The following is a 14,507-nucleotide window of genomic DNA, read 5'->3' on the forward strand; positions in this document are numbered from 1 at the left end:
TTTGAATTAATTCTTTCCGTATTCAAAAAGATGCACTGGATGCTCACACAGAACCCAATAAGGTATTGTTCATAACATTGTTCCTATCTATTTTGTAATGCACAAAATGGCGTAATATAGAAATATTTTATTTGGGGCATTGGTTCCGCTATTTAAAGTGTAAACCATTTAGCATTCAGCCAGAGTCACGATTGTTATTTTAAATGGCAATTACTTAAAAAATCTATTGTGAAGCAATACCATCTTAAGTACACCCAGCGACGGAGACTATATTGGGCCCTGCTCTCTGGAACTCCTCCCTCAGCACTTTTTCCTCATGACCTCCCTCCCTACCTTCAAGAGCCTCCTTAAAATTATTTGTCTTAGCCATAATTTTGCCCCCTCTTATCTGCTCCTCTCCTTTCTCCATCCTTTCCGATGTCCACTCATTGTCCACCACTCTGTAAAGCACTCTGAGATGTTTCTGTCCATGAAAAGCGCAATAGAAATACAGATCATCCTACGTTTGAGCAAGTGGTCTTTGTGGGCAAAAAAATACAGGCACCAAGGACCAGATTAAAAAGTTAAGTGCACATGGGCCCACAGAACAGGTTTGCTTTTGCAACTTGTTATATTCAGATGGTTGTAAAGCACTTTGGGACTTCCTGAGGTTGTGAAAGGCACTATCAAAATGCAAGTCTTTCTTTCTTCTTTCTTTCAGTTGTTAGAAAATGTCAGTTTAAAATTAAGAATCAAGTTAGGCCCTTAATAGATGACAATTTGTACCAAAATATTTATTTGAGCCATTGCCTGCATTTAGCTTCTCTGTTGACAATGGATACCCATTTATTAATTTTTGGGTGTGACACCAACTTCTCACTTTTTGTAATGTTCAGAAATGCACAATTCTGCAACGCTCTTCCTACTTCTAACTGAAACCAATGTACTGGTGTTTAAATACATTGTGAAGCACTGAATGGAGAACACATTTCAAATACAATGTTACGAGCAACAACCACCATGAAAAATCCCCAATACAGAAGGCGTAAATCAAGGAAGTTAGCTGTTTACCAGTACAATCAAACCGAGATAAGGAAAGTGGCAGATAACATCAGAAGCAAACAACAAAATAAAAGAAATCATTTCAAATTCTCTACAGGCTGTACAAAATTCTGTCTCAGTCCATACAGTTCGCCAATCAATAACATTCATCCACCCGAACCAAGATAACATTATTTCCCTTTTATTTGTAAAAAAGTGTATTCGCCTTTAATTAAAATTGTGGTTCAGTCTTGAACATTTTGTCAATTAAGCGTGAAATAATAAATAACTTTCCGCATATCAAGAGAGTAGACACGGATTAAAGCATCCAAAAAAAAACACATCAAAAATTTAGATTCAAATTGGATACTGAAAAAAACTACACATTCAGAAATTACAAAACCCAATACTGTCTTTTTTAATTAAAGGAGTAGGGAAAGCAATTAATACAAAATTGAATAATGATCGCCTCCTATCAAACCTATATCCCTTCACAACTCCATTGCCAAAATATAAAATGTAATGATCATCTGAATAGAAACCAAAACACAATGCCTCACACATTCCTTTACGTGCCTTCCTTATCCACACATATATAAGTCTCTAACATATCCAGAAAACCTCTCATTAATTTAATGGTCTTGAAAAATCAGGCTTTATTAAATGTGGAAGGTGCCCAAATATCTGAAAAAAATCTTCAAAACCTTTCATCCAAGGATGCAATTTGCAGTCATCTTTTGCATTTATTACTAAATGTCCCAGCTACATTCTCGCAAGGTGCTGCTGTAGTGAAAAAAATTCACATCATTCTAAACCATTCTGAGAGAACAGGAAAACTATTTGATCAATTGATAAAGAGGATGCTTCCCCAACAGTCATTTTGTTCATATTGTTTCTATAAAGTGAATATTTTTCTAGCCATCAGGGAATAACCGTTTCATAGAAATTTGTTGTGATTATTCTGATTTATGTACAGGATTAATTTCGGCTTGTCACATCACACATCTCTTTAAATAATTGGTATGAGGTATCGTTCAGTGTGTCTGCTTTAAAATAAAAACTGTAAAGCGAAATATTCCTCCTATGGTTTGTCACCGTAATAATCATTCATCTTTGACATTTACCAATATAAAATGCAAACGACTTTAAACCGTTGTGCTAAACACATATATCTTTCAGAGAGTGAAGGACGTAAGTCAGTTTTTTTACCTTGGGCGTCAACAGTTGCACCCAATAGTGCAGCGGCAAGAGCCAAGTATTTCAGCCAGGAAAACTTGCTCATGTTTTAATTCTGCTGGTGATCGGCAGTAGCTGGGAAGTTAAACACCATGCGTCCTGTCGAAAAACAATACAACTATTATTTGGGGGGTGGAAAAAAATAAAATAAAACTTGATAATTCCCTCTAAAGTTCAAGCTAACGCGTCTTAGAAGGGCTCATACGTTTGCCTTGCTTGATGTTCGATGAGTGTAACTTCCTTCAAGTTTACCAAAGCCCTAAACCACTTGTCCTGATATACAAGTGATGTAAGTTACAGCTTCTGATCGCTCTCTCTATAGGTTCTTAGCACTGTCTCCAGGAAGTCGCTCGCTTGAGCAAAACTATATTGCGTAGAAACTTCCCCAAAAAGTGTTCAATACTGTAGCAAAGCCAGGCTACTATCTGTGTTACGATTAATATTTTTTTTAAATATGCATTTAGATCTAGATTTGAACTCTGGCTTGAGACTCTGTATGAGAACATAAGGCGGCTAAACATTCACTGTGAACCATATCTTATTTAATTCTGCACACTGCAACTTTCATTCACCTAGAAGCAGGAGAACAGGTTTCTCTTGCGATTTCAGAAACAAACTCTTTCAAATGCAGGTGCTACCTGCTGCTGTCATACACTAAGGCGCTTTGACAAACAGTAAGATATTTGGGCCTTTCTCCCCCCACCCCTGAGAACTCCGATGACATCAAATCAGAAACGTCAATCTGCTGTTTCAGGGCGGAAATGTAGTTATTCAGTCAACTAGAAAAATATGGCAACCGAGAGACAAGTGGTGTCACTATAATTAACTGCACAACAGGCTGCAGTGGCTCGAACTGAGCCATTCAAGAGAATGCTGCAGCAGTGTTCACACGACATGACACAATAAATAGCCTTCGGAATATTTACATATACCTCACCCCTGGGGATTAAATGTAAAATGTCATGCACCCAAACGATAAACACCAGCTTCTAAGCAGGTTCTGACACTTTTAACGATATAACTTGTGATTTCTATAAAATGAGAAAGAAAACAGGAATAAGAGACAATAAACACAACTAACCACAAATTTACCACAATTCTCCAGATCATACCATGACACACACTATCCTGCATCGAATGGTGATTCCTCCAGTAGCAGGTGCAGACCTGCATAGCTGCTTACCCCTCTGCAGCATCCTCAACTGCATGAAGTTTTTTTTATTCATTCATGGGATGTGGGCGTCACTGGCGAGGCCAGCATTTATTGCCCATCCCTAATTCCCCTTGAGAAGGTGGTGGTGAGCAGCCTTCTTGAACCGCTGCAGTCCGTGTGGTGAATGTTCTCCCACAGTGCTGTTAGGAAGGGAGTTCCAGGATTTTGACCCAGCATCTGCTGCCCTTGTCCTAGGTGGTAGAGGTTGTGTGTTTGGGAGGTGCTGTTGAAGAAGCCTTGGCGAGTTGCTGCAGTGCATCCTGAGGATGGTGCACACTGCAGCCACTGTGCGCCGGTGGTGAAGGGAGAGAATGTTTAGGGTGGTGGATGGTGTGCCAATCAAGCGGGCTGCTTTGTCCTGGATGGTGTTGAGCTTCTTGAGTGTTGTTGGAGCTGCACTCATCCAGGCAAGTGGAGAGTATTCCATCAGACTCCTGACTTGTGCCTTATAGATGGTGGAAAGGCTTTGGGGAGTCAGGAGGTGAGTCACTCGCCGCAGAATACCCAGCCTCCGACCTGTCCTTGTCGCCACAGTATTTATGTGGCTGTTCCAGTTAAGTTTCTGGTCAATAGTGGCCCCAGGATGTTGATGGTGGGGGATTCAGTGATGGTAATGCTGTTGAATGTCAAGGGGAGGTGGTTAGGCTCTCTTTTTTTGGAGATGATCATTGCCTGGCATTTGTGTGATACGAATGTTACTTGCCACTGATCAGCCCAAGCCTGGACATTGTATGCAGGCACGGACTGCTTCATATCTGAGGTTGCAAATGGAGCTGAACTCTGTGCAATCATCAGCAAACATCCCCACATCTGACTTTATGATGGAGGGAAGGTCATTCATGAAGCAGCTGAAGATGGTTGGGCCTAGGACACTGCCCTGAGAAACTCCTGCAGCAATGTCCTGGGGCTGAGATGATTGGCCCCCAACAACCACTACCATCTTCCTTTGTGCTAGTTATGACTCCAGCCACTGGAGAGTTTTCCCCGATTCCCATTGACTTCAATTTTACTTGGGCTTCTTGGTGCCACGCTTGGTCAAATGCTGCCTTGATGTCAAGGGCAGTCACTCTCACCTCACCTCTGGAATTCAGCTCTTTTGTCCATGTTTGGACCAAGGCTGTAATGAGGTCTGGAGCCGAGTGGTTCTGGCGGAACCCAACCTGAGCATCGGTGAGCAGATTATTGGTGAGTAAATGCCACTTGATAGCACTGTCAACATCACCTTCCACATTGTCGGGTAGACGCCAGTGTTGTAGCTGTACTGGAACAGTTTTGCTAGAGCACAAGTCTTCAGCACTATGGCCAGGATGTTGGCGGGGCCCATAGCCTTTGTTGTATCCAATGCACTCTCTTTTCTTGATATCAGGTGGAGTGAATCGAATTGGCTGAAGACTGACTTCTGTGAGGGTGGGGATATCGGGAGGAGGCCGAGATGGATCATCCACTCAGCACTTCTGGCGGAAGATGGTTGCAAACGCTTCAGCCTTGTCTTTTGCATTCACATCCTGGACTCTGCCATCATGGAGGACGGGGATGTTTACAGAGCCTCCACTTCCCGTTTGTTGTTTAATTGTCCATCACCATTCATGACTGGATGTGGCAGGACTGCAGAGCTTTGATCTGATCCGTTGGTTGTGGGATTGCTCAGCTCTGTCTATAGCAGGCTGCTTCCACTGTTTAGCATGCATGTAGTTCTGTGTTGTAGCTTCACCAGGTTGGCACCTCATTTTTAGGTACACCTGGTGCTGCTCCTGGCATGCTCTTCTACACTCCTCATTAAACCAGGGTTGATCCCCTGGCTTGTTGGTAATGGTAGAGTGAGGAATATGCCGGGCCATGAGGTTACAGATTGTGCTGGAATACAATTCTGCTGCTGCTGATGGCCCATAGTGCCTCATGGTTGCCCAGTTTTGAGCTGCTAGATCTGTTCTGAATCTATCCCATTTAGCACGGTGGCAATGCCACACAACACGTTGGATGGTGTCCTCAGTGTGAAGACGGGGCTTTATCTCCAGAAAGACTGTGTGGAGGTCAATCCTACCAATACTATCATGGACAGAGGCATCTGCGACAGGTAGATTGGTGAGGACGAGGTCAAGTAAGTTTTTCCCTTATGTTGGCTCTCTCACCACCTGCCGCAGGCCCACTCTGGCAGCTATGTCCTTCAGGACTCGGCCAGCTCGGTCAGTAGTGGTGCGAACGAGCCACTCTTGAGTGATGGACATTGAAGTCCCCCACCCAGAGTACATTCTGTGCCCTTGCTACCCTCAGTGCTTCCTCCAAGTGGTGCTCAACATGGAGGAGGACTGATTCATCAGCTGAGGGAGGGCAGTAGGTGGTAATCAGTAGGAGGTTTCCTTGCCCATGTTTGACCTGATGCTGAGATTTCATGGGGTCTGGAGTAAATGTTAAGAACTCCCAGGGCCACTCCCTTCTGACTGTATACCACTGTGCCACCACCTCTGGTCAGTCTGTCCTGTCAGTGGGACAGGACATACCCAGGGATGGTGATGGAGGAGTCTGGGACGTTGGCTGAAAGGTATGATTCTGCGAGTATGGCTATGTCAGGCTATTGCTTGACCAGTCTGTGGTACACCTCTCCCAGTTTTGGCTCAAGTCCCCAGATGTTAGTGAGGAGGACTTTGCAGGGTCGACTGGACTTGGTTTGCCTTTGCCGTTGTTGTATTCGGTGCCTCGTGGTCCGATGCCGGATGGTGCATCCGGTTTTAATCTTAAAATGTCTTTTTGTAGCAGGAAGGCAATCATGAATCAACCACATTGCTGTGGGTCTGGAGTCACATATAGGCCAGACCAGGTAAGGACAGCAGGTTTCCTTCCCTGAAGGACATTAGTGAACCAGATGTTTTTTTACGACAATCCGGTCGTTTCATGTTCACCATGACTGATACCAGCTTTTTATTCCATATTTTATTTAATTGACTAAATTTAAATTCCCCACCTGCCATAGCAGGATTTGAACTCATATCTCACAATTAGTCCAAGCCTCCAAATCACTAGTATCATAATCACTACACTACTGCAAAGATCTACAGAAATTCTATAAGTGCAGGCAATTGGGACTAGCTTAGTGGTATAAACTGGGCGACATGGACATGTTGGGCCGAAGGGCCTGTTTCCATGTTGTAACTTCTATGATTCTATGATTCTATGATTCTATAAATGCTATTGATATGTTTGGTTTACACCTGACAAAAGACTTGACGAACAGCTTTTCAACAATAAGACTCATACATATTTTGTATAAATGCTCACACCATCTTGTACTGTAGCGCCTATATTACCAAAACACTCCTGCATACTGCAATGTGACTGCTGAGGTGTCCAAATGTTTGCCTGGAAGATTTCTTCTGTACGACATGGTGAAAGTAAAGTGATAAAACTGAACAGCTTTTCGCCAATTCGCAAACCATTTACTTTGCAATTTTTAGACATTTCATTTTAATTTTCCTGCTTCCTCCTTTTTTATCTGCACTTGGACTGAGCGTGTTTCATATTTAATATAGATAAGCAGAACATTTACTTTGACCTTTAGGCACAATGCATTTTATCTTCTTGTCAATCAGCTTTCAGCATGGTAACTATGACAGTACTTTCCAACCCACTTCAAGGATACACAAGAATTTCAGCTTATACTTGAAGACAGCGCATGGCTGAAAATTCTTACTTCAAAGCAAAGTTGGTAAACACTCAAAAATAATTAAAACTGCCATATTTCTCCTCACAGCAGAGAAGGCTAAGAGAAGATTTGATAGAAGCGTTCCATATCATGATGGGTTTAGATAAAGTAATTAAAGAGAAACTAGTCCCATTGGCAGAAGGTCGAGAACCAGAGGACACAGATTGAAGGTGATTGTCAAAAGAACCAAAGACGACATGAACAAAAACTTTTTAACACAGTGAGTAGTTATGGCCTGGAATGTGCTGTTTGAAAGGGTGGTGAGGGGCCTAGTAGAGTGGATAGTAAGGACCTATTTCCCTTGGTGGAGGGGTCTATAACCAGGGGGCTTAGATTTAAAGTGATTGGTAGAAGGATCAGAGCGGAAATGAGGAAACATTTTTTCACCCAGAGGGTGGTGGGGGTCTGGAACTCACTGCCTGAGAGGGTGGTAGAGGCAGAAACCCTCAACTCATTTAAAAAATACCTGGATGTGCACCCGAAGAGCCGTGATCTGCAGGGCTATGGACCAAATGCGGGAAAGCGGAATTCAGCTGGGTGGCTCATTTCTCAGCTGGCACGGACACGATGGGCCGAATGGCCTCCTTCTGTGCCGTATATTTTCTATGATTCTATGGAAGCAGATTCAATCATGGCTTTCAAAAAGGAATTGGATAAATACTTCAAGGGAAAAATTTTGCAGGGCTACGGGGAAAGAGTGGGGGAATGGGACTCACTGGATTGCTCTTCCGAAGATCCAACACAGGCTCGATGGGCCGAATGGCCTCTTTCTGCGTTGTAACCATTCTATGATTTTCCTGAGCCTAGATTCTGCCTCGCATCGGTGAATCAAGCAAAACTCTGCAATATCCATCAATCCGTCCACCCTTATATATCCCTGACTGATTGCCTTCTTGGCCACAACTCCATGGTCCAAACGATATTCGATCAGCCCCATCTGCACTTATACCTATGACCATCAATTTTTGATCTGAACCAGAAACTGATTCAGCTCTTTTATAAAAGATTTTAACTCTGGGGTAAATTTTAACCCCCAAGAATGGGTGGGTTGGCGGCAGGTGGGCAGTGAAAATGGTCCATTTTCGGAACGGGACCGCATCCTGGCTCCAATGTGCCCACTTCTGGGTTTGACCCAGATGCGTTTGGATGTGCACGTGCTCCTGACACCCGCAAGTCCCGCCAGCACTTAAAGCCAGTGGACTGATATTTAAACGGCCAATTTAGGTATTTAAAGCACTTAATGTGATTAACTTTTTGTGTATTGAGTTACACAAACCATTTTAACTTCTCCTGAACATGTCTCCCGTGGCCTATAAAACACGCCATGGAAACGGAGGTGAATTGCAGCCGGCCCTCATTTGGATCTTTAAACCAGTGATTGACACACATGAATAAAAGGTGAGTTTTTGCAGCAGTCTCAGACAAACCTTTGGCTGGGAGTTCTTTGTGTTTAGACTGAGATTTCTTTGTTCACACTGAGAATTCTTGTGTTCACACATATTTACCTACATTCTGGACCCCCTCAAACTGACAACATCAGGATAGGGGGCGTAATGGATTTATTCCACAGTACATCTGAGGAGGAAACACATCACCATCCGTGACAGGCACAACGTGCAGTTCTGGGACCTGCAGGACCACAAGACACAGGTGCGCCACAAGGACCTGCAGAAGAGCAGAGAGGGGACCAATGCAGGAGTTGAGGTAGCAGGAGGCACTACCCACGTGAGAGGGTATACAGACAGAGGCTGAGCTTCCTGGACCTCTCTGAGGATCAGTGCCTTTGCAGGCTCGGATTGAGTCGCCAGGTGGTCATAGACATGCTCCTTCATGCAGAACTGCTCCTGGCTGGGCCTGGTGGCCATGCATTGTCCGTCACAGTTAAAATCACCACTGCCCTCAATTTCGTCACCTCCAGATCCTTCCAGGGTGCCACCGGTGACATCTCCAAGGTCTCTCAGTTGTCTGCACATAAGTGTATATGACAGGTGATGGATGACTTGTTTGCCAGGGCATCTGACTATGTCAACTTCCCCATGACAACATCAGCCAGAATGAGAGGGCAGTGGGTTTCAGCTCTCTGGCTGGCTTCCCATGAGTGCAGAGCACAATCCGAGCACCTGCACATGAGCCAGGAATGTTCATAAACCGAAAGGGATATCACTCCATCAATGTGCAACTGGTTTGCGATCACCAAAGGAGGTTTCTGCAGGTGTGTGCCAAATTCCCTTGCAGCTGCCTTGATTCCTTCATTTTGCACGAGTCCAACATCCCGGCCTCTTCCACACAGAAGACAGACTTAAGGGCTGGCTCTTTGAAAACAAGGGCTACCCCCTGTAGACATGGCTCATGACTCCTGTGAGAAACTCCACCAGCGAGGCACAGCAGTGGTACAACCAGAGCAACATCACCACCAGGTCTGTCATTGACCAAGCCATCGGAATACTGAAGATGCGCTCCAGTTGCCTGGATCGATCTGGGCGAGCCCTTCAGTACTCACCAGCGAGGGTGCGCAGATTAATAGTCGTGTGTTGCGTCCTGCACAACATCGCTCAGCAGAGAGGGTTACAGGCACAGGAGCTCGAATACGCTCATGAAGCATCCTCATCTGCCGGCAGGATCGAGGAGGACGAGGAAGAGAATGATGATGATGATGACGACGATGGGCAACTTATCAACAGAGCAGCGGCTGCTCGTGATGCCGGGGAGTCACTCGTATTGAACAGGTTCTCATAATGAGATCTGCAAACTGAAGATAGTGAACTACTCAGACCGCCTGGAACAACCACCAACACCGGCCTCCCCCCCCACTTCACATGCACAAATCAGTCCTTCCACGTGGTGCATCCTCCATGGCTTCAGTAGAGGTAGTGGCAGGTTGTTCAGATTCATGCCCTGACTGCAGCGATGCTCTTTGAGGCCTACGACCTTTGGGTTTTGGAGCCCCTGAGGGCCTCGCTAAAGACTGCTTCACCTGCACCCGTGCAGGGGCAGACTGGGCCATCGGGAGAGGAGGCAGCATTGTGGGTACTGGTTGTGGGGAGGGGGGCAATGGGTGAGACGCGGGAGTGCGTTGAGTGGAATTCCCACTTCTAAGTCTCTTTTTGCATTCATCTCCTTCCTGGTCCAGGTCCACACCATTCTGCTGGACAACAACTTGGAGCAGATCTGTGATGTGTTCGAAGGCCACGGCTAAAGTATCTGTCTGCCTGTTTAAGGCGGCAGACATGTTGGCATCCTGAGCCCGCACGGCCGTTGCCATGGCCTGAATGGACTCATTTGTGAGCCGAGCTTGGAGCTCAATGGAGGCTGCCATTCTCTCCATCACAGACATTCCCGCACTTACCTGTGCCACCATTGTACTAATGCTCGAGGTGGACACCTCCATCCTCTCCGCCATTTTGGAGAGTGTGCGTGACACATCTTCCAGTACCTCATATATTTGGATTTTCAAAAAGCATTTCATAAGGTGCCACATAAAAGGTTATTATGCAAGATAAGGGCTCATGGGGTTGGGGGTAATATGTTAGCATGGATAGAGGATTGATTAATGGACAGAAAACAGAGAGTATGGATAAACCGATCATTTTCAGGTTGGCAGGTTGTAACTAGTGGAGTGCTGCAAGGATTGGTGCTTGGGTCTCAGCTATTTACAATCTATATTAATGACTTAGATGAAGGGACCGAATGTAATATATCCAAGTTTGCTGACGATACAAAGCTAGGTGGGAAAGTAAACTGTGAGGAGAACACAAAGAGTCTGGAAAGGGATATAGACAGATTAAGTGAGTGGGCAAGAAGGTGGCAGATGGAGTATAATGTGGGGAATGTGAGGTTGTTCACTTTGGTAGGAAGAATAGAAAAACAGAATATTTTTTAAATGGTAAGAAACTATTAAATGTTGGTGTTCAGAGAAATTTGGATGCCCTCAGACAAGAAACACAAAAAGTTAGTATGCAAGCAATTAGGAAGGCAAATGGCATGTTGGCCTTTATTACAAGGGGGTTGGAGTACAAGAGTAAGGAAGTCTTACTACAATTGTACAGGGCTTTGGTGAGACCTCACCTGGAGTACTGTGTACAGTTTTGATCTCCTTAGCTAAGGAAGGATATACTTGCCTTAGAGGGGGGTGCAACAAAGGTTCATTGAAACATACAAGATTCTGAGGAGACTTGACAGGGTAGAAGCCGAGAGGTTGTTTCCCATGGCTGGAGGGTCTAGAATTAGGGGCCATAGTCTCAGGATAAGGGGTTGGCCATTCAAGACTGAGATGAGGAGGAATTTCTTCACACAGAGGGTTGTGAATCTTTGGAATGCTCTACCCCAGAGGGCTGTGGATGGAGAGTCGTTGAATATGTTCAAAGCTGTGATAGATAGATTTTTGGATTCTAAGAGAATCAAGGGACATGGGGATCGGGCAGGAAAGTGGAGTTGAGGTCAAAGATCAGCCATGATCTTATTGAATGGTGGAGCAGGCTCGAGGGGCCGCATGGCCTACTCCTGCTCCTATTTCTTCTGTTCTCATTCTCAACTATGTCCCCCAGGGTTTAGCATCTGTATCCAGCTGAGCAGAGTTTGGAGAGGAGTGCGCCTCCTGATGCAGACTCTCCACAGCTGCCCCTGCCACCAGTTGTGCTAATACTCACTTGTGAGTGGTGAATCACCAGGTGACAACCCAACTATCTGTAACAGGACCCATCAAAGTGTCAGTATCTGCGCTGGTGCATGGCTGGATATGATGTGACAGTGCACCCTCAGAGGAACTGAGCTCCTCTGAGGAATCATCATCTTCCATGGCGCCTGCCTCATCATCAATCCTTGAGGGCCCTGGAACAGAACATAAAGCAATATTAACAATCATTGCAGAAGTTAGTTTCGATGAGCATACTGAGGTATGCAACAGGTTAATCATTGACAACATCAATTCATGATGTGTGTGAAGGTTGGTAAAGTTCTGTCACCAGCTGTTCGCGGGTTGCCAGTCTCGTCATCTCTGACGACCAGGTATTCAACCATGCGACTGAGCTCCAAAGCCTCCTCCTCCACCTCTGATGGTGGGCCCCCTCCAGTCCCACTCCTCTCCCATGCATTTTGCACTCTCTTCTCCTACAAGGGGAGAAAGAACAGATGGGTGAGTGACTGAGGGTGACGGGGTCACCCAATGGATGCATTGCTTTGGGTGAGACTGCCAATGAAAGAGGTACATCAGAGGGTGAATATGAGACAGATTCATTACATTGCATCAAGATTGGGGATTGGAGGGTTCACAAATGGGGAGGTGAGGAAGTGCACAGAAGGTGAAGGGAAGTTGTTAATGAGAGTGGGTGTGAGGATTGATATAGTGGAGTAGTCTTGGCAAGACAGAGTGAGAGGAGAGTAATGTACACCACAGGATGTATGTGAATCAGTAACTGTACTCACTTTTCCTGACCTGGATAAGTCATTAAAGCGCTTCCTGCGTTGCACCCATGACCTTGCCATTGTGCTCCTGTTGCTCAGCTCCTCTGCCACCTCGAGCCAGGCCTTCTTGGTAGTCGAAGCAGAGCGCTTCCTCCTGTGAGCCAGGTACAGTATCTCCCTCCTGCTCCACACATCAGCCAGTAGCAGCTCAAGAGAAGAGTCGTTAAGGTACACCAGCACCCTGCTTTTTGATGCTGCATCTCTGCACATTCCTCCTTTCTCCCTAAAAATCCATGGTTGCAATGGCCCTTCAAATACTCCAGTTCACAGCACGTCATTTGGTTGCACAGTACACCCGCTGCACAGTTTGGAGGCGCGAAACCCGGAAGTTACATTAAGGGCCTTCAATTTAGTCGCAATGGCTTGAGCCGATGCACAGAAAATATTTCCGGATTTCCCACGCGACTATTCATCTCCCCGCTGAGTTCCTGCCACCATGTTCAAATTATGCCCTGTATCTGGGAATCTATTCCACACATCCATTATTGTATGGGAGAAAGTTCTGTCTTTCTAACTTTAAACCTTTCTGGAGGCTTGTTAATGTACTTACAACCTTTAGTTCTGCATTCACTGTCCAAATGAAATAACCCCTTGCAGCTACATTATCCATTTCTCTCAGCTTGATAAAAACTTGAGCCTTGTCTGGTTTCTGCTGAAAACAAGTTCAATTCTGCACGTCTCCCCTCATAACTTAAGAGCCCTAATTCTAGAATAGTCTAAAACTGCAAAATAAAACATTCCAAAGGTTGCCTCTTCAATAGCGTGTATTCAGCTATGCTACACAGTATGTGGCACAATTGAAACTAAATACAAACAGCCAAATCAGCATGATTTGTCCTGCCAGTACTTTGGCGGGCTGGTCCAAACATTTTAGTGAACTAAAATCAAGCCCCAGACCACACTCACACAGGCAACTCAACCAGAAGCGCTAAATGTGAATTAACACCTTTTGACTCATTGTGAGTGTAATTGGAGGCAGGTTATACAATATCCTGATTCTTGAGAAGGTTCAGCACCCAGTATGACATGTTGCTGGAGCAGCTCAATGTGTGCTGAACATAAAATCTTAGTTGTACAAACCCAGGGACTACCCCATAAAAAAGGTAGTTTCCCAGTTCATTTTATTCCATACTGTATCCAGGAACCTCACCATGCTGCTAAACTAATACATTTTCTTTCTAAATGACTTCAACATAAATGTTAATTAAATCTAATATACATATGTCGATTACATTAATTGGAAAAAAATACACTTTTTAAATCACTTTAAAAAGATGCAAGTCCCACTTTAACAAAACTATGAGAGCTTGGCCAAAACTATGACGAACCCAGAAACGGTATCGTGTATAGAGTACAAAACCCTAACTTATTAAAATTGCATATCTGAACATAACATGGAGATGACATTTTTCCTTCCCCCCTGGAAAATCTTGGTAATGCCAAGTGCTAAGGGACTGCTGCATTGTCAAAGGTGTCTTTCACCTCTGCCTGCCTGCTCAGGTGGACATAAAAGATTCCATGGCACTATCTGATGAAGAGCAAAGAGTTTTCCTGGTGCCTTGCCAAACTTCCTCCCTCGACCAGCAACACCAACAAAAAACTAAATGGTCATTCATCTCATTTGCTGTTTGTGCAACCGTGCTGAGTACAGATTGACTGCCACAACCGTGCTGAGTACAGATCGACTGCCACAACCGTGCTGATTACAGATTGACAGCCACAACCGTGCTGAGTGCAGATCGACTGCCACAACCGTGCTGAGTACAGATCGACTGCCACAACCGTGCTGAGTACAGATCGACTGCCACAACCGTGCTGAGTACAGATCGACTGCCACAACCGTGCTGATTACAGATTGACTGCCACAACCGTGCTGAGTAC

At 44.9% G+C, this 14,507-nt stretch overlaps 1 protein-coding gene across 6 annotated transcripts in view; it reads right to left on the reverse strand.

Annotated features, from left to right (window-relative positions):
* ptprc (protein tyrosine phosphatase receptor type C) overlaps nt 1-14,507 on the reverse strand; it is a 211,058-nt gene that overhangs the window by 163,645 nt on the left and 32,906 nt on the right. For 3 of the 6 annotated variants that reach the window (XM_067990626.1, XM_067990625.1, XM_067990621.1), the window contains exons 1-2: nt 2,462-2,550; nt 2,230-2,355 (exon numbers count right to left, since the gene is read on the reverse strand). In XM_067990626.1, coding sequence (XP_067846727.1) covers nt 2,230-2,302 — 73 coding nt within the window. In that variant the 5' untranslated portion in view covers nt 2,303-2,355; nt 2,462-2,550. Of the gene's footprint in view, nt 1-2,229; nt 2,356-2,461; nt 2,551-2,828; nt 2,846-3,368; nt 3,387-14,507 lie in introns of those variants that run through there. The other 3 variants (XM_067990623.1, XM_067990624.1, XM_067990622.1) reach the window with 3 other exon arrangements.

The sequence above is a fragment of the Heptranchias perlo genome, chromosome 9 (assembly GCF_035084215.1).
Source record: "Heptranchias perlo isolate sHepPer1 chromosome 9, sHepPer1.hap1, whole genome shotgun sequence".
NCBI classification, from domain to species: domain Eukaryota; kingdom Metazoa; phylum Chordata; class Chondrichthyes; order Hexanchiformes; family Hexanchidae; genus Heptranchias; species Heptranchias perlo.